Source organism: Pogoniulus pusillus, chromosome 18, assembly GCF_015220805.1.
Source record: "Pogoniulus pusillus isolate bPogPus1 chromosome 18, bPogPus1.pri, whole genome shotgun sequence".
Classification (NCBI taxonomy): domain Eukaryota; kingdom Metazoa; phylum Chordata; class Aves; order Piciformes; family Lybiidae; genus Pogoniulus; species Pogoniulus pusillus.
Genome location: NC_087281.1, coordinates 1,932,998 through 1,959,584, shown reverse-complemented (window position 1 = coordinate 1,959,584; position 26,587 = coordinate 1,932,998). Strand labels below are relative to the sequence as shown.

The 26,587-nt window shown below is 45.0% G+C and overlaps 1 protein-coding gene across 3 annotated transcripts in view; it reads left to right on the top strand.

Annotated features, from left to right (window-relative positions):
* PACRG (parkin coregulated) overlaps positions 1-26,587 on the top strand; it is a 224,441-nt gene that overhangs the window by 115,027 nt on the left and 82,827 nt on the right. For all 3 annotated transcript variants that reach the window (XM_064158241.1, XM_064158242.1, XM_064158243.1), the window contains one exon: positions 9,268-9,417. In XM_064158241.1, coding sequence (XP_064014311.1) covers positions 9,268-9,417 — 150 coding nt within the window. The remainder of the gene's footprint in view (positions 1-9,267; positions 9,418-26,587) is intronic.

The window sequence follows — 26,587 nt, the reverse complement described above, 5'->3', positions numbered from 1 at the left end:
TCCCTGGGCAACCCAGTCCAGGCTCTCACCACTCTCATGCTTAAGAACTTCCTCCTCACATCCAGTCTGAACCTACCCATCTCTGGCTCTGCTCCAACTGCACAAAGTGACATCTTGTTACCTGAGTTGATATATTTGCTATATAAATCCACTACTGTATAAAGGAGTTCACCTGAAATGGCAGGTAAAATCCATTTTTTGAAAGGAAGGGATCCATTCAGAGAGACTTGGAGAGGCTGCAGAGGTGGGCACAAGCCAACATCATGAGATTCAACAAGACAAAGTGCAAGGTCCTGCATCTGGGTCGAGGCAACCCAAGCAGAATTCCAGGCTGGGCAGTGAGTGGCTGGAGAGCAGTCCTGAGGAGAGGGACCTGAGGGTGCTGGTGGATGAGAAGCTCAACATGAGCCAGCAGTGTGCACTTGCAGCCTGGAGGACCAGACAGATCTTGGGATGTATCAGAAGTGTGGCCAGCAGGTGGAGTGAGGTCATTCTCTCCCTCTATTCCACTCTGCTGAGACCCCACCTGGAGTACTGCATCCAGTTTTGCAGCCTCCATTACAAGCTGGAGGTGGGGAGATTCAGACTGGCCATGAGGAGGAAGTTGTTCATCATGAGAGTGGTGAGAGGCTGGACTGGGTTGCCCAGGGAGGTGGTTGAGGCCCCATGGCTGGAGGTGCTTAAGGCCAGGCTGGCTGAGGCTGTGGGCAGCCTGCTCTAGGGTAGGGTGTCCCTGGGCATGGCAGGGGGGTTGGAACTAAATGATCCTTGTTGTCCCTCCAACCCTGGCTGATTCTATGATTCTGTGATTATGAGTCTGAAGCCTGCATGCTACACCTGTCCTAGTAGATGCTCCCATTTGTCAAAATTGTTTACATTCAACAGCACAACTGCTGTCCTTTGTCCTGTTTTCCTGAGGTAATTCCGTATCCATATCAATACAGAACAAAACAGAGTCAATAATATGTGACAGGGAATGAATAGAGTTAATCCAGTTGTGGAAAAGCAAAGTAGTTTGGATTAATAGTGTTGGAAGGCTCAGAACTGGGGGGGGGGTTCATTCCATTTATTCACCATTTAAAAAGATTAATTGTAGATGTCATTATCTCCATCTTACTGAGGATGTTTCAAATGTCAAAAGGCACATGATATAAATAATATTCAGAATTCAGAATGGTTGCTCTGTAAATGACACATGGGAACGATTGTGAAAGCAATGTTACCATTTTTACTCTTTAAAACCAATACACTTTAAAAAAAAAGGAACCAGGCCATTTCTTACATCTGTGTATTGAAACCACACCAATCTATTTATAGAAGTCTCATTCTTTTTTTGAAAGCTGAACATATTTCTTCAGAAAAGAACTGGAAGTTAATGATGGCCTCTACTCAGTCAGGATGTAAAATTCTTGCTGAGACTAGAACCTCGCTTAGAAATAATTACCTGGTACCTTTAGCTGTTAGAAGGCTTTTAGCATAAGAAAGAGACTGCTAGGTAAGGAGATTTATATGGGTCTGAAATATAGTCTCTTAAACCAAGGCATAATTTATGATGCTGGAACCTGTTAAAAATCTGCTGGCTAAATTTAATTGTTGCTACTGCTTTCCTTTATGGTACAATACTTCTTTTTATTTTTCATTTTAAAAACTCTCTTTGTCAGTTTTAGTATGTGAAGAGTCTATGCATTAGAATCATAGAATCATAGAGCATCAACCGTGTTGGAAGAGACTTTCAAGATCATCCAGTCCAACCTAGCACCCAGTCCTATCCAATCATAGAATCATAGAGCATCAACCACGTTGGAAGAGGCCTTCAAGATCATCTAGTCCAACCTAGCACCCAGTCCTATCCAATCATAGAATCATAGAGCATCAACCACGTTGGAAGAGGCCTTCAAGATCATCTAGTCCAACCTAGCACCCAGTCCTATCCAATCATAGAATCATAGAGCATCAACCATGTTGGAAGAGGCCTTCAAGATCATCTAGTCCAACCTAGCACCCAGTCCTATCCAGTCATAGAATCATAGATCACAGACTATCCACCAGGTTGGAAGAGACCTCCAAGATCATCTAGTCCAACCTAGCACCCAGCCATATCCAGTCATAGAATCATAGAATCAATCAGGTTGGAAAAGACCTCCAAGATCATCCAGTCCAATCTAGCACCCAGCCCTAGCCAATCAACTAGACCATGGCACTAAGTGCCTCAACCAGGCTTTGCTGTAACACCTCCAAGGATGGTGACTCCACCACCTCACTTTGTAAATTAATAGATATGACTGTGTTTTAGATCACAGAATCATAGAATCAACCAGCTTGGAAGAGACCTCTAAGATCATCCAGGCCAACCTAGTATGCAGCCCTGTGCAGTCAACTAGACCATGGCACTAAGTGCCTCATCCAATCTGTTCTTGAACACCTCCAGGGACAGTGACTCCACCACCTCCCTGGGCAGCCCATTCCAATGCCAATCACTCTCTCTGCCAACAACTTCCTCCTAACGTCCAGCCTAGACCTCCATCAGCACCACTTGAGACTGTGTCCCCTTCTTCTGTTGCTGCTTGCCTGGCAGAAGAGATCAAACCCCACGTGGCTACAGCCTCCCTTCAGGTAGCTGTAGACAGCAATGAGCTCTGCCCTGAGCCTCCTCTTCTGCAGGCTGCACACCCCCAGCACCCTCAGCCTCTCCTCACAGGGCTGTGCTCCAGATTCATTGCCCTTCTCTGGACGTGTTCCAGTATCTAGATTGCCTCTGTTTTTTCTCCTGTGTAATGTTTTTCATGACCGTGCATAGAACCTCCTAAAAATAAGTTATGCAGTGAGATTAAATATATTAATACTAAATCATAAAAGATATTGCTTGAAATAAAACCTGCCCATGCTATTAGAAATGTGAAAAAAACCCAAACCAAACCACAAACCAATACAGATCTTCCTAGCAAAGAAAAGCTTCTGCTGTGTGATGTGCCTCAAAACTTTAGCAACAGCTGAAGAAGTACTTTAGCAACAGCTGAAGAAGTACTTTGCTATTTGCTATATATCTGCTTTTTCACTTTTTGCTTGAATTTAAATAACTGAATGGGTTTGTCTACACCCTGTGTGAAAGGAAGAGCCTTCACAAATGCTGCCTTGCAGTGATTTTATTTATTTATCTATCCAGTTTATCATGTTTTGCCACTGCAAGCTGAAATATAGTTTGAATTTCCATTTCAAGAAATCAACATTATTTTGAACACTTCCCTCTTTGAGAAATTATTGCCTTCAACCTGATTTTTTTTCCTCTGAATTAAAAAAATAATAATAAAGGGTTCCTTTTGATGTGACAAACAAATATAAGCAATTGTTTTTCAACTAAAACAAGAGTTGGGGCTCTTCAGTCTGGAGAGGAGAAGGATTCAAGGAGACCTTATAGTGGCTTTACAGTATCTGAAGGGGACCTACAGGAAGGCTGGGGAGGGACTATTGACAAGGTCTTGTAATGACAGGACAAGGGGGAATGGGTTTGAACTGGCAGAGGGGAGATTTAGACTAGATGTTAGGAGGAAGTTCTTTACAGTGAGGGTGGTGAGACACTGGCACAGGTTGCCCAGGGAGGTTGTGGACCACAGAATCACCCAACGTGATCTTTGATCTTTTTGTGTGGTCCACAACCTCCCTGGAGGTGTTCAGGGCCAGGTTGGATGAGGCCTTGAGCAACCTGCTCTAGTGGGAGGTGTCCCTTGCTATGGAAGGAGGTTAGAGCTGGACGATCCTTGAGGTCCCTTCCAACCCAGACCGTTCTATGATTCTATAAAAAGCATTGGATAGCAACACTCTGTGCTGGGTTAGGAACTGGCTGGAGGGCCGGACCCAGAGAGTGGTGGTGAATGGTGCCACATCCAGCTGGCAGCTGTCACTAGTGGTGTCCCTCAGGGATCAGTGCTGGGCCCCATCCTCTGTAACATCTTCATAGATGATCTGGATGAGGGCATCGAGTCAGTCATCAGCAAGTGTGCAGATGACACTAAGCTGGGGGCAGATGTGACTGAGTTGGAAGGCAGAAGGGCTCTGCAGCAGGACCTTGACCGCCTGGACAGATGGGCAGAGTCCAAGGGGATGGCATTCAATAGCTCCAAGTGCAGGGTGCTGCACTTTGGCCACAACAACCCCATGCAGAGATACAGGCTGGGGTAGGAGTGGCTGAGAGCAGCCAAACAGAGAGGGATCTGGGGGTGCTGATTGATACCCACCTGAACATGAGCCAGCAGTGTGCCCAGGTGGCCAAGAGAGCCAGTGGCATCCTGGCCTGGATCAGGAATGGTGTGGCCAGCAGGAGCAGGGAGGTCATTCTGCCCCTGGACTCTGCACTGGTTAGACCACACCTTGAGTCCTGTGTTCAGTTCTGGGCCCCCCAGTTTAGGAGGGACATTGAGATGCTTGAGCGTGTCCAGAGAAGGGCGACGAGGCTGGGGAGAGGCCTTGAGCACAGCCCTACGAGGAGAGGCTGAGGGAGCTGGGATTGGTTAGCCTGGAGAAGAGGAGGCTCAGGGGAGACCTTATTGCTGTCTACAACTACCTGAGGGGTGGTTGTGGCCAGGAGGAGGTTGCTCTCTTCTCTCAGGTGGCCAGCACCAGAACGAGAGGACACAGCCTCAGGCTGTGCCAGGGGAGATTTAGGCTGGAGGTGAGGAGAAAGTTCTTCCCTGAGAGAGTCATTGGACACTGGAATGGGCTGCCCGGGGAGGTGGTGGAGTCGCCGTCCCTGGAGCTGTTCAAGGCAGGACTGGACGTGGCACTTGGTGCCATGGTCTGGCCTTGAGCTCTGTGGTAAAGGGTTGGACTTGATGATCTGTGAGGACTCTTCCAACCTTGGTGATACTGTGATACTGTGATACTGTGAATATTTCGTATTCTTTCAATCGCATTTCAGGGCTTTTAGACAAGAACCTGGAGCCGTTAATTTAAACTCTCTGCCTTTGTTAGTCATTGCCTGTTTGCATAACCAAATGAAAATTTACTGAAAAGGATTTGGGCTTGCAGAAATCCAGATTAATTAAGCAATATCATTTTCGTCTTTAATGATATAATGTTCAAAAAAAACAAACTCTAAGCAAGGATGGGTAGAGGCTAGATGTCTTCTCAAATCATTGTAATACAGGATTCTAATGTTTAATTCAACATGGTTTGATACAGCAGCTCTTTAACATTTTACCTGATGGACTGGATGATCTTGGAGGTCTCATCTGAAGATGAGCCAGCAATGTGCCCAGGTGGCCAAGAGAGCCAATGGCATCCTGGCCTGCATCAGGAGCAGTGTGGCCAGTAGGACAAGGGAGGTTATCCTTCCCTTGTGCTCAGCACTGGTCAGGCCACACCTTGAGTGCTGTGTCCAGTTCTGGGCTCCTCAATTCAAGAGAGATTTTGAGGTGCTGGAAGGTGTCCAGAGAAGGGCAACAAAGCTGGTGAGGGGCCTGGAGCACAGCCCTGTGAGGAGAGGCTGAGGGAGCTGGGGGTGTGCAGGCTGGAGGAGAGGAGGCTCAGGGCTGACCTGAGTTGAGTGTCTGGTTGAGTGTCTAGGGCTGGGTGCCAGGTTGGCCTGGATGATCTTGGAGGTCTCTTCCAACCTGCTTGATTCTGTGATTCTTCCAACCTGGTTGATTCTGTAATTCTATGATTCCATGATTCTGTGGTCTTACAGCAAACTTCTAGGTCAAGAGACAGCAACCCAGCACACTTTCAAACTGGATATACATGTTCCCTCCTCTAGGGACTTGTAGCTGTGCTGTACCAGGGGTACTAACTGATCTATTTTATTCCTGTGCAAGAACACTACTACTTTCTTCCCTTAATCTCTGCATATTGCTGACATTTTTCAAACTGCTGAAATGTACTTATTTCAAATGCCTGATGGAAATTTTCTTGCTTTAATTCATATGGGAGAATGGTCTGCAGTGATGATAGTACACAGAAAATAATTGCCAGCTTTTAAAAAGTTAAGCATATGTTTGAAATTGATGTATCCTTGGGGCAGGAACTGTCTCTAATTAAATGTTTATACAGTGCCTAATATAATCAAGCCAGGGGCTGGTTGACTGCTATGCATGCCACAGTCCAAATATTTAATAATAATAACAACCATTCTGCAGTCAATTTGATCTTACTTTTGATATTGACAAGTGTGTCCCTAGCACACACTTCAGAACTCTGCATTTTGAAGGGCTTGTGGCTCAAATTCTGCTGTTTGATTCTACCATGTCCTTCGCTTTCGCACTCAAAACTTTGATGAGGGTAGAATCATGTTCTGCTGTTTGATTCTACCAGGTCCTTCACTTCAGCACTCAAAACTTTGATGAAGATAGAATCATAGAATCAACCAGGTTGGAAGAGACCTCCAAGATCATCCAGTCCAACCTAGCACCCAGCCCTAGCCAATCAACCAGACCATGGCACTAAGTGCCTCAGCCAGGCTTTGCTTCAACACCTCCAGGGATGGTGACTCCACCACCTCCCTGGGCAGCCCATTCCAATGCCAATCACTCTCTCTGCCAACAACTTCCTCCTAACATCCAGCCTAGACCTCCTCTCGCACAACTTGAGACTGTGTCCCCTTGTTCTGTTGCTGTTTGCCTGGCAGAAGAGATCAAACTCCACGTGGCCACAACCTCCCTTCAGGTAGTTGTAGACAGCAATGAGGCCACTCCTGAGCCTCCTCTTCTCCAGGCTCATTCCAATGGCAAATCACTCTCTCTGGGAAAAACTTCCTCCTTCCTAACATCTGCCTTTTCTTTTGTGTGTCAAATGGGGGATGGGATGCCCCTGTTTGAAGGAAGTGGGACAAGTGTCCAGCTGACTTTCTAGCACATTCATTGTTATTTGAAGATCTGGCAAACACCCCTTCAGCAGAACTCAGGTGGAAGAAAACTTCCATGACAGGTTCTCTGTTGAGACGTTCTTTGAAACCATCCTTCTGGATTCAGTGTGTGTTTAGTGTGCTGCACCCATTGGAATGCCTTCTCAGTCATGAGGCATTTTTCACACTCTGAGTTTTACTAAGGAGTTAATCTTTCCCAGGAGACTCTAGGCTTCCACTCACAGCACGACTGTCTTTGCACAGAACCAGGACATCTGAAAACCTCTAAACCCAGGAAACTGAGAACCTTTCTGTGTCAACATATGCAGCAAAATAATTTTCTTCCTAGTGGTTGTTGGAGAGCCATTTCCACATACAGGACACCTCTGCATGCCTAAAAGTGAGCTCTTTCATCTTGTAGGACAGCTTTTGCCATCAGGAAGAACCGTTCCTGGAAGTGGGTAGAATTTGCTGGTTAGAGATTAAGAAGCTACGATTTCTCCCACTGATTAACTGTTATGTCTCCTAAGTTAATTGTTAGTGTTTGTAGGAATAATTCTTCTGTTCATGTTTGTATGAATTTGTTCAGAATGAATGCAGATATTAATTAATGTTTGCATTAGCAACTAGTAATTATTGTGTTGAAAATTACAATGGTTCTAGATCCAGCTGGAGAGCTGTAACCAGTGGAGTCCCCCAGGCATCAGTGCTGGGTCCAATCCTGTTCAACATCTTCATCAAGAACACTGATGAGGGGACAGACAGACAGAGTCTGCTCAGCAAGTTTGCTGATGACACCAAACTGGGGGGGTTTGGCTGAGACAGCTGCAGTCTGTGCTGCCATCCAGAGAGACCTGGACAGACTGAGAGCTGGGCACAGAGGAACCTGAGGAGGTTCAACAAGGACAAGTGCAGAGTCCTGCACCTGGGCAGGAATAACAAACTGCACCAGGACAGGCTGGGAGGTGATCTGCTGGAGAGCAGCCCTGTGCAGGATGTGGCACTTGGTGCCATGGTCTAGCCTTGGGCACTGTGGTAAAGGGTTGGACTTGATGATCTGTGAGGTCTCTTCCAACCTTGGTGATACTGTGATACTGTGATACTGTGATACTGGTGGGTAACAAGTTACCCATGGCACAGCAATGTGCCCTTGTGGCCAAGAAGGCCAATGGGGTCCTGGGGTGTATTAGGCAGAGTGTGTCCAGCAGATCAAGGGAGGTTCTCCTCCCCCTCTACTCTGCCCTGGTGAATACTGTTTGCAGTTTTGGGCGCCCCAGAGTAAGAGGGACAGGGATCTGCTGGAGAGGGTCCAGCGGAGGGCTACGAGGATGATGAGGGAACTGGAGGGCATGGCTGATGAGGAGAGGCTGAGGGACCTGGGGCTGTTTAGTCTGGAAAACAGAAGACTGAGAGGGGATTTGATAAATGTTTATAAACATCTGAGGGCTGGTCAGGAGCAGGGAAGAATAATCTCCCTTGTCCTACTGGCCACACTGTTCCTGATCCAGGCCAGGATGCCATTGGCTCTCCTGGCCACCTGGGCACACTGCTGGCTCAAATCAATGATGGACAGAAATGGGAGGAACAATGGAGAGTTAGATCAATATGTAACAGCATACCAAATTTGAAAACTGCTTCTAGAAGCATAATTTCAGAGAAGGTTTTGTAACTAGAAGGATTTTGCAAGAGAAAAGCCTACATATATTACAAGCATGACTCATTTTCAATTACAAAAGAGCATAAAAAAATACCTGATTTCAGTAAAATTAAAAGACAAGAGAAACTAAAGGTATTTATGCAGTGTCTTAGTCTCATAAGGTTAGAAGCCTGACACTGAAAACAGTAAAATCTAAATAGGCAAGATTCTTTTTCTGGAATGTTTGTCTTTGTAAAAAGCCTATGAGAGTTTGTGGGGGGTTGTGTGTGGATTTTTTTCCCCCTGTAAACATTGCTTCATTGTACTGATTCTCAGAATAGTAGGAGCTGTTTGTTGAATGAGTAAAATGACCATGATATAAATGAGTACAAACATACAAATCCTAATTGTTGCACTAGAATGTATCTGTTGTCAATCTTTGCAGGTTGTACTGTTCCATTGGTCCCAAATGGTACTTACTGAGCATTTATTTATCGTTTGTTTGGGCTGTGCCAGTATTACACATGCAGCACGAAGGAATAATGAGCTGCATTCTTTGGGTTGCTGAAGAGTCAGCACAAACTGTGGGAACAAATAACAATCAGACAAGGCAGTGTTTTATAACATCAGGACTGCAATCTATCTTTGAGGTCTTCCAAAGCTGGGCTAAAAAAGGCCCACTCACAGTCCCCTGCAGAGCACAGTTTAGTTCAGTTTGTCTGCTAAAGGACTCCTCCCCCTCCCTCTGCAGCGTAGAAATTCATTCTGCCTTCTACCTGTTGTTTGTCCTACATCACAGATGCACTGAACCTTCGCAACAGACAGGTCATCTGCGTCACTCTCAAAGTCCTCCAGCACCTGGTGGTGTCAGCTGACATGGTGGGGAAGGCCTTGGTGCCCTATTACCGGCAAATCCTCCCCGTCCTAAACATCTTTAAGAATATGAATGGTGAGTTACCCTTACAGGCGCTGTGTCTTTCAACTGCTGAGGGAAAAAAAGAGGCTTGAGGCAGGGTTAATTAATGATGTAATTAAGATTTATTGCTGTATATAAACTCAAATCCCTTTGGAACTCTGCGCAATGTAAACCACCCCTCTTGCTATTCCCTAGGGATGCACTGAAACGAACAGTTTCATTTATTACTCCTCGCACGTACAGTTTATCTAAAGCAGTACAGAAGCACTGGAGCAGTCCTGTAATCTTCACATAATTAAATTGTAAAGTTTTGCAACAGTCTTTTGAATGCATTAATAAATTGCAACTGTTTTGGGTTTTTTTCTCCCTCCAACACATTAGATCAGTCCAAGCTTTTTTATTCTATTCTGTACTCTTCACGAGCAATTCACTGCTATCAGCAGGTGTAGGCAAGAGTCAAAATAAAAGTAGCAATCAAACTAATTAATTTGAGGGGCAAGATAATTCCTTGTTGTAAAAAAAAAAAAAATCAAGCTGCATACCATCTAGGAAGACAGTGAAGTTTGACGTTGTTACTGCTAACTTGGCAGGTTTTACTGCAGAGACATTTAGAACTCATTTGTATCTGCAGCTGAGTATGTTGTTTCCTTTGTAGCACAAACCTCTGTTGCCAGTTTCAGCCTGTAATAACTGATATTGTGAATGCTGGGAGTATGGTACACTGTGAATGCATTCACATCGCAGCCACCAGCTGAAATCAGCACGAGGTCTCTTGCTTTTGCCAAATTAATCAGTAAAATATTTTCCTGTAGTAAATCTGTCTGTACTTATCTGTTCAATTATCTACCAAGTTACTGACTTTGAAGTCTCTGTTACGGACGTGCAGCTATATAGATCAAAAGGAGTTAGTTCCCCCCTCAATCTTGCAAAAGAAGTTCTTCATGGAATTCATAGCATTTTAATATCTATCTACAGGACTGATTTCTAGTATCTATCATTTGTGTGTGTGTGTTACCACAGGATGTGCTATCTGACTCTCAAGTAAGTATATGATTCACTTCAGATAGAAAAATGCCTGTTCAAAGACTGACTTGGAAACTCCAGTGGGATTCAGTGAATTCTGTGGTTGTCAGTGAGAGACATAGGGAGTTTCACAGACCTGTCACAGAATCACAGAATGATAACAGCTGAAAAGAACCTCCAAAGGTCATCTAGTTCAAATCTCCCTGCTAGAGTGTTCACCTAGAACAGGTTGCATAGGATCCGGGCAGGTTTTGAATCTCTCCAGAGGAAAAGACTCCACAACCTCTCTGGGCAGCCTGTTCCAGCTCTGTGTCACCCTTAGACTGAAGAAAATTTTCCTTGTATCCAGCTAGAGCTTCCTATGTTTCAGTTTGTGTCTGTGATCCCTCGTCCCTTTCACTGGGCAGCACTGAAAAGAGTCTGGCCCCATCTCCTTGACACCCACCCTTTGGATATTTGTGTATTTGTAAGCTACTCTCTCAGTCTTCTCTAGGCAGAACAGGCCCAGGTGTCCCAGCTTTTCATTGTAAGAAACATGATCCAGTCTTCATATCATCTTTATAGCCTCCACTGAACTCTCTCCAACAGTTCCCAGACCCTCTCCAATTGGGAAACCCAGAACTGGACACAATACTACTCACCAGGACAGAGAAGAGCAGGAGCAGAACCTCCCTCGACCTGCTGGCCAGACTCTTGCTACACCGTAGAATATCTTTAGCCTGCTTGGCCACAGGGGCATGTTGCCGGCTCACGGTGAACTTGCTGCTCGCCAGCACTCCCTGGCCCTTCTCCACCAAGCTGCTTTCCAGCAGCTCAGCATGGGGCTATTCCTGCCCACATGCAAAACCCTACATTTGCTCTTGATGAACTTCATTCTGTTCTTCTCCACCCCAATCTCCAGCCTGTCCAGGTCTTCCTAAGTGGCAGTAGTCTTTCAGTGTTTATCAGCTACTCCTAGCAGTTTTACATCAGCAGCAAACTTTTGAGGGTACACTCTATCCTTTCATCCTGGCCATTGATGAAGATATGGAACAAAGCCAGACCCAGTACTGACCTGTGGGATCACCACTCGCTATAGACCTCCAGCTATACATTGCACCACTGATGACAACCCTCTGAGGTGTGTCATTCAGCCAGTTCTCAACCCACCTCACTGTCTATAAATCTATTCCATGCTTTGTAAGCTTGTAAGGAGTACAGAACAGAATCCCCCGATTGGAAAAGACCTTAAGATCATCGAGGCCAACCGTAACCAAACACATTACCCTGTATGCAACTGTTAGACTGTGTCTGTCGTCCAAATGTCTTAAACACCTCCAGGGAAGGCAACAGCACCACTCCCCTGGGTAACCTCTTCCTGACCCTTTCTGTGAGGAAATACCCAACCTAGTCCTCCTCTGGAGCAGTTTGAGGCCATTTCTTCTTCTTCTTTCGTTTGATACTGGGGACAAGAGACCAACTCCCACCTCATTAAAACCTCCTTTCAGGTAGTTGTAGAGGACGATGAGGTCTCCCCTCATCCTGCCTTCTTCTGGCTGAACAACCCCAGCTCACTCAGCTGCTCTTCATAGGACTTGTGTTCAAAACCCCTCACCAGCCTTGTTATTCTTCTCAGGACATGCTCCAGCAACACAATGTCCTTTTTGTAGTGAGCAGCCTGAAATCAAGCACAGTACTTGAGGCGTAGCCTCACTAGTTCTGAGTACTAGGGTAAGATCACTTCCATAGCGGCCACGCTATTTCTGATACAAGCCAGGATGCTGTTGGCCTTCTTCACACACTGCTGGTTTGTGCTCAGCTGGCTGTCGGCCAGTACCCCCCCAGTCACCTCCACTAAGCAACTTTCCCACCACTCTTCCCCAAGCCTGTGGAGTTTTCCTGGGGGGTTCATGACCCAAGTGCAGGACATGGCGCTTGGCCTTGTTGAACACCATTCAGCTGGCCTTAGCCATTGATCCAGCCTGTCCAGGTCCCTCTGCAGAGCCTTCTCCTCCAGCAGACCAACACTCCTACTGAGCTTGGTGTCATCCTCAAACTTACTAAGGGTGCAATCGATTTCCCTGACTTGGACACTGATAAAGATATTAAACAGAACTCTCCAATACTGAGCCCAGGGGGACATCACTTGTGGCTGGATGCCAGATGGATATAGTGTCAAAACAAAGGTAGACAATGTTCACTGCTCTCTCCTCATTTACCCTGCCAGTCATGCCATTGTAGAACACTATCACTTAATAACAGCATTATTTTTTCAGCATTAAAGGCTTTGAAAGTTCAGTATTACCACTAGTGAAGTGGGTACTATTTGCAAGGCCTACCATACAGAATTGCTCGACTTCATCAGTTCTTGCAGGTGGGTAATGAGAAAGATTCTTCCTCCATCTCACTCTCCTCAACAAGTGTATATTTCTTTGCTCCTTCAGTGGTGGTTTAGAGAAAATGTATGTTCCCTTCCTCCACCTTTCTGCCTTCCATATGCAGTACACAACAGAGGAGCAGCAGGTCTTTGCTCCCAATTGGAAGTGGTAGAGGCTGATCCAGGCTGTTTTCCCAGCCACTGGTTCATGTGGGTGAGTGGAGTGTACACTCTTCTTTCTTTTCTGCACAGCTTACAAAGGAGCTGTGGTACATAGAATCATAGAATCAACCAGATTGAAAGAGACCTCCAAGATCATGGATAGGTACAACCTATCCACCTATCCTCCAGCCCTAGCCAGTCAACCAGACCATGGCACTAAGTGCCTCAGCCAATCTGTTCTTGAACACCTCCAGGGATGGTGACTCCACCACCTCCCTGGGCAGCCCATTCCAATGCCAATCACTCTCTCTGCCAACAACTTCCTCCTAACATCCAGCCTAGACCTCCCCCACCACAACTTGAGACTGTGTCCCCTTGTTCTGTTGCTGCTTGCCTGGCAGAAGAGACCAACCCCACCTGGCTACAGCCTCCCTTCAGGTAGCTGCAGACAGCAATGAGCTCTGCCCTGAGCCTCCTCTTCTGCAGGCTGCACACCCCCAGCTCCCTCAGCCTCTCCTCACAGGGCTGTGCTCCAGGCCCCTCCCCAGCCTTGCTGCCCTTCTCTGGACACATTTCAGTATCTCAACATCTCCCTTGAATTGAGGAGCCCAGAACTGGACACAGCACTCAAGGTGTGACCTGACCAGTGTTGAGTACAGGGGCAGAATAACCTCTCTTGTCCTGCTGCCCAAACTGTTTGTGACACAGGCCAGGATGCCATTGGCTCTCTTGGCCACCTGGGCACACTGCTGGCTTATCTTCAGCTACTATCTACCAGCACCCCCAGCTCCCTTTCTGCCTGGCTGCTCTCCAGCCACTCTGTCCCCAGCCTGTAGCACTGCTTGAAGTTGATGTATATCATCCTGGTAACTGTATAATACCAGCAAAAACTTACACAGGACAACTCACCTTTTGGAACAAACAAATTAAGGTATGGCAAATATATTTTATCATTAGAGTTTGTGGGCCACAAAATAGATACAGTTCAGATAAGAGGAAGAGTGCTGGTGACAAATATATTACAAGTTGTAATTAGTGAAAATATCTAAATCCTGCTTACCCCTCTGAGTCATAAAATACAGGTACAAATAGTGGTACATATTAAGTTACAAATGCCAGAGGAAAGATCTTTCCTGAGGGATGAGTGTGCTCAATGAAATGAACTTCTGAAGAGTCTCCATAGTGAATGTGGGCGTTTTAGTACACCAAGCATGTTTGATGTGTCTCTGTTTCTGACATCTCTGGAGCTTAAGGTCCTGACTTGCAGTAGACATTTCTTTCCACTTGGGTTCTGAGTGCTCTGTTGCAGAGCCATAAGACCTTACAAAAAGAAAGCAGTTTTATCGCTGGTGATGCTACTGCTGGTGCCATTTCTTGGTGGAGATAGTGAGAGCATCTTCACCACCTGGTCGAGGGGTGCTCTGACAAAGTGTTGAAGCTTTCTACTGAGCCTTTTAGCCAGTCGTTAGGCTGGGAGGAGAGCAAGAGAAGGGAAGATTAATTCATCCCAGTAACTGGGCAGTAATTCTGGAATGCAGGAGCTTGCCTAATCTGTGCACATTTAAAGGAGAACATCAATCACTAAGGAAAATCCCCAACATATGTACTACTATAGAAAATGGGCTACTGTATAAAAAACTAAATGTCAAGATAATGCTTACTAAGCCTATAATGACCCCTGCAATGCCACCAGAGTTTTCATTTAAATGTGCTTGGTGAATGTACTCTTACAAATCTCCTTTCAGTCTTGTGATGAGATAAAAAAATATGCACTGACTTGGAAATATTCTCCTTTTTTTTCATCACAAAGCCTTTTCTTTTCTACTGTTTTGTTTGTTTCTTTGTTTTTAATGCTGCCGCGTGATTTTTTTTTGAGGTAAATACAATTTAAGAATAAATAGAATAAGTTTGATAAAAGTAAAAAAGTAGAAGCATCAAAGTAAGCAGAAAATTGGAAAAAAAAAAAAAAGGCAGGGGAAAAAAAAGGGGAGTCTTCAGAACCAGAAGGAGACTCCCTTTTTCCAAGGAGTCACGTGGAAAAATCAAGGGGGGATGTGGGCTTGTGACTGCTGGGGAGATTCCCATTGCACTCCACAGGAAATGTTTCCCCCATAAGAACAGTCAGACGTGGAACTCCTATCCCCAGGTAAGCAGTGCATTACCTTCCATTGGATAATTTTAGGTCTCAGCTTGGCAGGGTGCTGGGCCACCTCATTTAAACTCTAATGTTACCTAGAAACCTCTAGTGTTACTCTAATGTTGGACCACTGGCACAGGCTGCCCAGGGAGGTGGTGGAGTTGCCATCCCTGGAGGGGTTTAAGAGGAGAGTGGATGTGGTGCTTGAGGCTATGGTCTGGTGATGAAGGATGCTGGGAAGAAGGTTGAACTGGATGATGCTGATGGTCCTTTCCAACCACAGCGATTCCTAGTGATGAGATGTTGTGCTGAGGGCTTTGGTTTGGCCAAGGACTTGTCAGTGTGAAATCAATGATTGCAGTCGATGAGCTGGAAGGGCTTCTCCAATCTAAGAGATTCTGTGAGTCTGTGACCAGGTCATCCTTGGTGCCTCTTCCAAGCTGGCACTCTGTGATCCTACGATTCTGTGAAGTGTATTATTAGGTGGTGTGCACCTGAAATCTGTCTGACACAGAAACAGGTTTATTAGAAAGATTAGACACTTCTGCAGTGCAAATTTCCCTTGTTTAATTTACCTCACTGGTAAATGAAAATTCCATTGACTTAGTTTAACATTATTTTACAACTATTTTGTGCTGTCAAATCCAAGTAGATCAGCTGATCAATTGATGTACATAAAAGTAGTTTCATGTTGTCAATTTGCATTATTCAGTATTGATCAAGAGCAGCTTTGCAGAGAACATAACATAGAACAGATGAGGTCAAGATATTATTAGGATTTCCATGCTTCAGACAGCATGGTAATTTCTTCTGTGAGCTGTTTTGCTCGCTGTAAGGTACACAGTGTTAACAGGACACACTGAAAGCTAAGTTTATTTTGACTGCAATAAAAAAGCTGTAGTACAATCAATAACATAAAGCTGATAAAATGTTCTGACAGTCTCTACCTATGTAGTCAGTCCTTTCAGAGTAAATTTTAGAGATGTGACTGAGAGTACCTGGTAGAGCTGAACTGTAGCATTCAATGAAGTGTGAAGCCTCAAAGCAGAATTACACTGCATGCTTTACAGCACATGAACTTTACTTGAAAAAAACAACATTCTCTTGTCTGAAATGTACTTTGTATATTGTGAATAATTCTATTTTACAAAATACAATAGCACTACGCAGACTCTAAAGGAAGAAGAATTTAAGTGTGTAATGCAGAAGCAAGAGTCTGTGGCCACCAGTAATAGTGTTCCCTGTATTGCAGTGGGAGTCTTTTCATAGAATCATAGAATCAGCCAGATTGGAAGAGACCTCCAAAATCATCCAGTCCAACCCGTCACCCAGCCCTAGCCAATCAACTAGACCACGGCACTAAGTCATCCAGTCCAACCTATCACCCAGCCCTGGCCAATCAACTAGACCACGGCACTAAGTCATCCAGTCCAACCTAGCACCCATCCCTGGCCAATCAACTAGACCATGGCACTAAGTCATCCAGTCCAACCTAGCACCCATCCCTGGCCAATCAACTAGACCATGGCACTAAGTCATCCAGTCCAACCTAGCACCCATCCCTGGCCAATCAACTAGACCACGGCACTAAGTCATCCAGTCCAGCCTGTCACCCAGCCCTGGCCAATCAACTAGTCCATGGCACTAAGTCATCCAGTCCAGCCTGTCACCCAGCCCTGGCCAATCAACTAGACCATGGCACTGAGTGCCTCAGCCAGGCTTTTCTCGAACACCTCCAGGAACTGCTGGTGTATTCCAGAGGCAGTAATGAGCCTCAGAATGGTTCGTGGTTATTAGTAAGAAACAGCAATTATCATTTAATGTGACTTAATATGGTCTAAAGAAAATCTCTTCCACAGAATGTTTCAACTGTTTGCTCTTCTTGCTGGGAAATGTAGAAGTGCTTTCACAAAGAGTGTGTGTCTTGATCTAAAATACTTTGCATTTTGCCAACTCTGTTTGGAAACCATGTTTCAGATTTTTAAAAAAATGGATGGCTTGAACATCAACTCTTACAAAATTACCCATTTGAGGCTCTCTTAATTTCTTCTCTGAGCTTTGAGCTTATTCTCAGGTGACTTTTTTTTAGGGTTCCCTTGATACTGAGATTAGATGTTTTATTTAATGTTCTATTAAAAAATAGATATTCCTACAAAATGAATGGATTAATGATTGAGATTTGGATAAAAAGCCACCTAATGCCATAAGATTACTGATAAAATAAGGCATGTTAGTATACTAGTCATATCAGAGCAGTAATACAAGCTCTGTACTACACACAGTTTTCAAATGGTTCTTATACTCCACTAGATCGCCTTTTAAGCAGGCAGGGATAGATTGATGACACTCAGAAATGTTCTCATCATAATGGTGACAAGTAAAATAGATTTTTGTCATTCCCAAGTCTAACTAATTATGTTGTTTCAAGAGGACAACAAAGCTGGTGAGGGACCTGAAACACAGCCCTGTGAGGAGAGGCTGAGGGAGCTGGGGGTGTGCAGCCTGCAGCAGAGGAGGCTCAGGGGTGACCTCACTGCTGTCTGCAGCTACCTGAAGGGAGGCTGTAGCCAGGTGGGGTTGGTCTCTTTGTGCCAGGCAAGCAGCAACAGAAGGGGACACAGTCTCAAGTTCTTCCAGAGGAGGCCTAGGCTGGATATTAGGAGGAAGTTCTTCCCAGAGAGAGTGATTGGCATTGGAATGGGCTGCCCAGGGAGTGGTGGAGTTGCCATCCCTGGAAGTGTTCAAGCAAAGCCTGACTGAGGCACTTAGTGCCATGGTCTGGTTGATTGTTTAGGTCTGGGTGCTAGGTTGGCCTGGATGATCTTGGATGTCTCTTCCACCCTGGTTGATTCTATGATTCCATGAAACATCCCCACACTTCTCTCTTATATCTGTGCTGACATTCCATATGCCACAACAGAACCCTTTGATCAGCTTGTGTCAACTGGCCCAGCTGTGTCCATTCCCAAGATCTTGCCCACCTCTCAGCCCATTGTTGGGTTGGGGAGGAGAGTGTTGGAAAAACATTGCTGCTTGGCTCAGCAGTAGGCAAAACACTGGTGTGCTGTCAACACCCAGCTCTAGCACTGCAAAGTGCTGTGGAGAGAACTAATTCCATCTCCACCAAACCCAATACACTGGATTGTGTATCAACATTTTGTATTCAAACATTTTGATCATGAAAGTCTAATCTATTTCACCTAATTCTCATATAAGAAAGGTCAAGAGAGTACATTCCTGTCAAAGAAGCTGAGAGTTTCGTGTGTTGATTGCACAGGCATTGGGATAGACAGGTGGTATCGTAACAAGAATACATGTTTTTGTTGGTGTGTCTGAAAAGGAGGATGATGGATGTGCAATACAGGAAAAAGAATCAATAGTCCAAATCTATGGACCTCATAAAATCAACTTTGTTGCCTAGAGTGTTTGTCAAAAACTATGGAAGAAGCAATGTCTTGAAATGAGATGAAATGATATCAGAGAATAATAACTAGAGGACCTGAAGCACTTTAATCACTTGAGTGTTTTGGTGGTTTAATCACAAGGCAATATTTATGCTCCCACTGGTATCACTCCATTACATGCTGTCCCTGAGGGCTAGAGAGAGATGCTACAAGGAAAACTGACTGCCAGACAAGGAGTGGCCTCTCTCTTCTAATCTTCTCTCTCCCCATTACCTGTTTTTGTTGTGGGGTTTTGTTGTTGATTTTAGATTTGGGGTTTGTTTGTTTGTTTGTTTTGATTGTTTGTTGGGTTTTTTTTGCTTTGTTTGGTTTAAAAACAGGAAGCTCAGTGCAGAGCTAATTTCTATGATATTGGCAACTTCACAGAAATAGCCTCCTCAGAACAGAAAACCTAATTGAGTACACAAATTCAAATATCACCCATCAACAAATACAGTCCACTTAGAATTATTAGACAGATATTTCATCACATTACCTCAATAAATGTGATAAATCACAACCATATGTCCCTTCAAATTTATGTACATTTGTTTTCCAACAGACATAGAAGGAGAATTATGCAGAAAATAGGTATTTTCTTACAATTATTTAATATATACTCTGAAAGTAGTTATAAATTAAGCAGGCAGTGACAGTCCAACTGAAGAAATCACTTCTCAGTTTCACTCTATGCAAATTGGCTGTGTGAAAATATGTAGAAATGAATTAGCAAGAAGAAAGGATTAACTCCTAACTGGAAGGGCAGCAGTCAAATTGTGAAACATCTAGATTTATTGTAAGAGGCAGAGCCAAAGAGAGGAAATGGAGGTGGCTCAGTGCTTTACAAATTGAATCAGGAGCCTCAGAAGGATGATAGAGTCCACAGGGAGCTGCCTACAGCAACTCAGTGGAAAACGAGGAGCTCAAGAGTACATTGGAAATTCTACTCCAAATCTTAGGGTACTTTTATCAGAATTACAGAATGGGAAGTGCAGTTCTGATCTACCTGGGGCCACTGGGGACTTGGGATCCTATGGAGATGTAATCCCACTAAACTGAGGCTTGTGCTGATGCTGGGGGTAGTGCTTCACTATATACATTATAGATGAAGCAAGAGTCTGTGCCTGGCAGTTACAAAACCAGCAGCTGAGAACTGTGAGTTCTAGTTCCAGCTTGTACCATTATATAATGTATTTCACTTGTTAAGAGAACACATAGAATCACTTATGGTGGTAAAGGTCTTTCAGGTTAGCAAGTCCAACCATTAACCACTGGCAAGTCCACCACTAAGCTCTGTCTCTAAGCACCACATTTACATGTCTTTTGAATACATTCACACTGTACACCACCACTTCCACGGGCAACCTATTCCAGGGCTTGACAACTCTTTTGTTGAAGAGGTGTTTTCTAATGGCCAACATAAACCTCCCCGGGTGTAATTTGAGGAGGAGAGGCTGAGGGAGCTGGGATTGGTTAGCCTGGAGAAGAGGAGGCTCAGGGGTGACCTTATTGCTGTCTACAGCTACCTGAGGGGTGGTTGTGGCCAGGAGGAGGTTGCTCTCTTCTCTCAGGTGGCCAGCACCAGAACAAGAGGACACAGCCTCAGGCTGTGCCAGGGGAGATTTAGGCTGGAGGTGAGGAGAAAGTTCTTCCCTGAGAGAGTCATTGGGCACTGGAATGGGCTGCCCGGGGAGGTGGTGGAGTCGCCGTCCCTGGAGCTGTTCAAGGCAGGACTGGACGTGGCACTTGGTGCCATGGTCTGGCCTTGAGCTCTGTGGTAAAGGGTTGGACTTGATGATCTGTGAGGTCTCTTCCAACCTTGGTGATACTGGAATACTGTGATATTGTGATACTGTGACCTTTTCTATCACTTGAGAGAAGAGACTGACCCCGAGCTCACTACAGCCACCTTTCAGGTACTGGTAGAGAACAGTGAGGTCTCCCCTGAAGGCTGATTTTCTCCAAACAACAACTCCAGTTCTCTCAGCCACTCCTCATAACAACTGTTTTTCAGCCTCTTGACTGGTCTCACTGCCCTTCTCTGGACATGCACTAGCAACTCAACTTCTTTCTCATAGTGAGGGGCTGAAAACTGAACACAGTGTTTGAGGAGTGGCATCACCAGTGCTGAGTACAAGGGAATTATCATTTCCCTAGTCTTGCTGGCCACACTGTTTCTGATACAAGCCAGATATCTGACTTCTTGGCCAATCAACAAGCCAGAAATGAATTTAAATGCAAGCAAAACAAATTAACATTGCTATGTCTGCTGTGTTTCAATACTAATGCTGCAGCTGTGTATTAGATTTGCTCCAACTATGCCTACAAGATGGGCTTCCTGAAAAACTTGAGCACTTTGTCTTACTTGGAAACCAGATACTTACCTGCTGTTGGTAAGACAGGTAGAAGGATGCAGAATAGGCAGACTTACATAGACTGTTGTAAATCTGCCTAAGCCCATCTTCCTCAGACATGGCATTTCCACATGTAGGTAGTTCCCATAGGAACACAGATTGAAAGGATTAAAGCAAAACATGGTATGAAGTCTTAACTTTAGGAAATGGATGTTTCACTGACATATGTACCCACACTGCTGGAGCTTTGTAGAAGTTCTGATTAATTGCCAAACAAAATGTTGATTGAGGCCTAGAAGCCCTTTCAGGCTATACCTCTTTTAGAGACGTTTACACTGCAGCACAGGAAGAAATTGACTTCTCCATTATCTTACTTCTGCCAGCCTGCTCTAGAGTAGTGTGCCCCTGCCTGTGGCCGGGGCGTTGGAACTAGGTAATCCTTGTGGTCCCTTCCAACCCTGACTGATTCTGTGATTCAAGGAATTCATGAGTCCTAACTCTCACCCTCACCTCTGTGCACCATCCAACAGACAATCTTCCTTTTCTTAACATACTAAAACAATTAAAACCAGAAAAAGGTAAAAGAAAATGTTTGGTGCATGGCAAATGTTGGGTGCATGGCAAGCTTCTCCTCTTTCTTTTATCAGAATTCAAGGTACTGAATTACTTAGGCTATGAACACATTAGAAGTGAGTGGTGAGTCAATTTTATTTTAGACTGCTGCTGTATTTTTAGATTAAAAAAATAGAGAGCAATTAGAAATTCCCCAGCAGCACTTGTTTACTGTATTATCACTTGTTTAGCCTGGAGAAGAGGAGGCTCAGGGCTGACCTCATTGCTGTCTACAACTCCCTGAAGGGAGGCTGTAGCCAGGTGGGGGTTGGTCTCTTCTGCCAGGCAAGCAGCAAGAGAAGAAGGGGACACAGTTTCAAGTTGTGCCAGGGGAGGTCTAGGCTGGATGTTGGGAAGAAGTTGTTGGCAGAGAGAGTGATTGGCATTGGAATGGGCTGCCCAGGGAGGTGGTGGAGTCGCCATGCCTGGAGGTGTTGAAGCAAAGCTTGGCTGAGGCACTTAGTGCCATGGTCTGGTTGATTGTTTAGGGCTGGGTGCTAGGTTGGCCTGGATGATCTTGGAGGTCGCTTCCAACCTGGTTGATTCTCTGATTCTATGATTTAAAACATACTTTGTATTAAAGACACTAAAAGAACAAATATTCTGATAAAGGTAGGTACTTCTAACCTCTGCTTTCCATTCTTGAGATTTCCAGTGGTTTTTTTGGTAAGTCCATACACAGGAATGGTCACTGAAACAAGTCAGGATGGGCCAGTGTGTGACAAAACATGTAATGGTTGTTAACTGTTGAGGATCACTTTCCTGCTAGTCTACATTCAATTATTATATGAAACATTATTTTGGGGAAGTTTTGCTTTCAAGAGGAAATTTTTAATAGAAACCAAAGATATATGTGCAAAATACCTTTCAAAAGGCCATCAGCTGATCCCATAGAACATTTCTTTTTACACTTTGGAAAATCACCCAGACTAGACTCAACAGCTCTAGAAATGGAATGAAGCTTTGTATTTCCAGCTTAGCACAATATACAAGCAGGTATTTACAATATCTACAGTTTTTCACAGAAATATACAAGTTAAAAAATAATACAGAAACACAGCAGCCCTCCCAGAAACCTGAGTCCCCAGGAGGAGCTCCCAACCACCCTTCCACCTTCTTTCCACCTCTCTACCTTACCCAAGACTTTGTCCTTTCCAGTGACCAGAAATTCATTCACAGCTGAATTAACTAGTGAATGCCTTTGGCCAATATACATAGCAAAGACTGTGAAAGATACAGTACTTCATGAGCAAAGTTCCTTTGCTACTCCCATAATACCAGACCTTGGTCAAGACATTGATATTTTGAAGTCATTTCCTTTAGTGCCAGTAGTATTGGTATAAACTGCTTTTTTCACTGCCAACAATCCTTGTGTATTGACTTCTTGTTTCTTGGTGTTTGAACACAATCACAGTATCACAGTCTCACAGTATCATCAGGGTTGGAAGAGACCTCACAGATCATCAAGTCCAACCCTTTACCACAGAGCTCAAGGCCAGACCATGGCACCAAGTGCCACGTCCACTCCTGCCTTGAACAGCTCCAGGGACGGCGACTCCACCACCTCCCCGGGCAGCCCATTCCAGTGTCCAATGACTCTCTCAGGGAAGAACTTTCTCCTCACCTCCAGCCTAAATCTCCCCTGGCACAGCCTGAGGCTGTGTCCTCTTGTTCTGGTGCTGGCCACCTGAGAGAAGAGAGCAACCTCCTCCTGGCCACAACCACCCCTCAGGTAGTTGTAGACAGCAATAAGGTCACCCCTGAGCCTCCTCTTCTCCAGGCTAACCAATCCCAGCTCCCTCAGCCTCTCCTCATAGGGCTGTGCTCAAGGCCTCTCCCCAGCCTCGTCGCCCTTCTCTGGACACGCTCAAGCATCTCAATGTCCCTCCTAAACTGGGGGGCCCAGAACTGAACACAGCACTCAAGGTGTGGTCTAACCAGTGCAGAGTACAGGAGCAGAATGACCTCCCTGCTCCTGCTGGCCACACCATTCCTGATGCAGGCCAGGATGCCACTGGCTCTCTTGGCCACTTGGGCAAGTTCTCATTGGCCACAATGTTCAAGTTCTCTGGGGGAGAAATAGATAAATTCCTGATGTATTTGTATGGTGTTAGCAATGATGAATTCCCCCAACTAGGATTCTTATTCTGCAGTAATACAACTTTATACCAACGATGTTGCATTGGAATGAGCTACAGACTGTGATCATAGAAACATAGAACAGAAGCAACCAGGTTGGAAGAGACCTCCCAAGATCATCCCATCCAACCTAGCACCCAGCCCTGTCCAATCAACCAGACCATGGCACTAAGTGCCTCAGCCAGACTTTTCTTTAACACCTCGAGGGACGGTGCCTCCACCACCTCCCTGGGCAGCCCATTCCAATGCCAATCACTCTCTCTGACAACAACTTCCTCCTAACATCCAGCCTAGACCTGCCCTGGCACAATTTGAGACTGTGTCCCCTTGTTCTGTTGCTGGTTGCCTGGGAGAAGAGGCTTAAATGCCTGCTGAATTCAAATGAGTGAACCAGAACAAAGAAAGATTTAGGGTGCTATCACTACCATTACCTCATGTGCTTATGACAGCAATAACAGGAACATTGTTGTTCCCAGAGACCACTACATTAACATCTGTATATAGGATAGGACTTTTTTAGACAGCAAGACAAGGTAGTTTGATATTCATAATTTGATAAAGAAAAGTGAATGTAAACAATAATTCAGAGAGTCTGAAGTGGTATTTCTTGTGATTCTGATCTTCTAATTCAAAGTGCTGGTTGTTGAAATTCACAAACCTCTTTTCCTTCTCCTATTGAGACATTTTAATCTTTTTTTGCAGTGCATTCATGAAGCTGTGTTTTTCAGGCACTTTTGCTCATAGGAGAAGAACTTCAAAAGTTTGGAAGTACATCTTCTTAGCATATGATGCAGAAATTATTCAGACACTGCATGCTATTATGCAATATTGCCTGCTTGGGTTTTGTTGCTTAGGTTCTACACTAAAATGAAGCATTGACCAGTTTAATTTTATTCCCCTAAGTATTTAAACTCAGACTGCAGGGGAGACAATGAGGCTATAGTCCGACTGCTAAATAAAGCAAAAAGGAAATACTGATCTCAGCCACTGTATCTCTGTGTCACTTAAGTGATACATCATGCCTGGCATGGATTTGGCCTGTGTAAGTGGCACAACCAAGGCACATTTTGTTAATTACTGCAGTCAAGGTCAGCCCTGATGCCAGTATCTAGGTGATTGGGAGAGAAGGAAGGAACAGGTTCAAACTGAGACTTACCAGTGATTCAATACGTAGTATTGTACAGCAAATGGCCTCAAGCTGCATCAGGGCAGGTTTAGATTGGATGTTGGGAGGAAGTTCTTTACTGAACAGGTGGTCAGGCACTGGCACAGGCTGCCCAGGGAGGTGATGGAAACACCATCCCTGGAGGTGTTAAAAAAAAAGGGTGGATGTGGTGCTTGAGGCTATGGTCTAGTGATGAAGGATGCTGGGATGAAGGTTGGACTGGAAGACCCTGGTGGTCCTTTGCAACCATAATGATTCCTAGTGATGAGATGTTGTGCTGAGGGATTTGGTTTGGTCAAGGACTTGTCAGTGTGAGACTAATGATTGGAGTCGATGAGCTTGAAGGGCTTCTCCAATCCAAGAAATTCTGTGAGTCTGAGATTCCAGCAGTGTGGGGAAAACGTTGGTAATTCGAGTACCTCCTTCTTTTCAACACCATTGCAATGTGTTTTCCAACACCCTCAAGCCCATCCTTATTCCACTTGTAGCCTGCCTGCTATGTAAATATGCTCTGCTGGCCTACATTAGAGCCAAATCAGTATTTCAGCCACTGTGAATGAAGCAAGCACTGAAACTGTGATGATATTTTTGTGAGGCTCAGATAAGTGTCACCTGGGGACCAAAAGATAGTGCCAAGTTCTCTGTAGTGTGCTTTTGTCCAACTGGCTTCAGAAAGACAGACAGTGTCCAGCAATTGATTTCTTCAGTAACTAAAATGTTATTCCAGCAACATCCAGGACAGGCTTTTTTGGTGGGTTTGTTGTTGTTGTTGTTAGGATTTGGGTTGGTTTTTTTTTTTTTTGTTTGGTTGGTTTGTTTGTTTGATTAGGAAGTGGATTGAAGATAACTTTATTCTTTGTATTAATGTACTACTTTGTGAATAATTCAGTGCTTCTTCTACGAATTTAGCGTCCCACATAACACATCTTTGCTCTGTCCCTTTCCTACAAATGAAACAACTCAGCATCCCTCTTCTGCCAAAACTTAGGGTATGGCTGCACAGAGTGGAATTGTAGGTAAAAGTCAGCATGGAAACTTGTTCTATTATTTCTGCCCTTTTCTATAGGTGGAGAGTGCTGACACTGATAGAGGTTCTCACTCATAGGGCTTATCTTGCTGTGCAACAGACTTGTGGAAGAAACTGAGAGTCCCTATCAGTCTGAGTTGCTAAATAGGCAATGTTACTCAAATGTCTTCCTATCTTTAAACTGCCTGCACACTCTGGCAGTCACAGCTTTTTTGTTCAATGGCTGGAATGTATGCAGACTCTTCATGGGTTTATTCTGTGCCTGCATTTGCATTGATTAGGTATAGAAGTTCAGACTTAGAGAAGAAAACCTGTGATGATTGTGGACATGCTGGAGTGTGCCTAGAGAAGAGGGCCACGAGGGTACTTATAGGGCTGAGGAGCAGCTCTGCTGTGAGCACAGACTGAAAGAGTTGGGGCTGTGCAGGCTGGAGCAGAGGAGGCTCCCAGGTGACCTTCTTGTGGCCTGCCAGGATCTGAAGTGGCCTACAAAAAAGCTGGGGAGGGACTTTTTAGGCTCCCAAGGAGTGACAGGACTGGGGGGAATGGAGCAAAGCTGGAGGTGGGGAGAGTCAGGCTGGACATGAGGAGGAAGTTGTTGAGCATGAGAGTGGTGAGAGGCTGGAAGGGATTGCCCAGGGAGGTGGTTGAGGCCCCATGGCTGGAGGTGTTTAAGGCCAGGCTGGATGAGGCTGTGTGCAGCCTGCTCTAGGGTAGGGTGTCCCTGGGCATGGCAGGGGGGTTGGAACTGTCTGATCCTTGTGGTCCCTTCCAACCCTAACTGA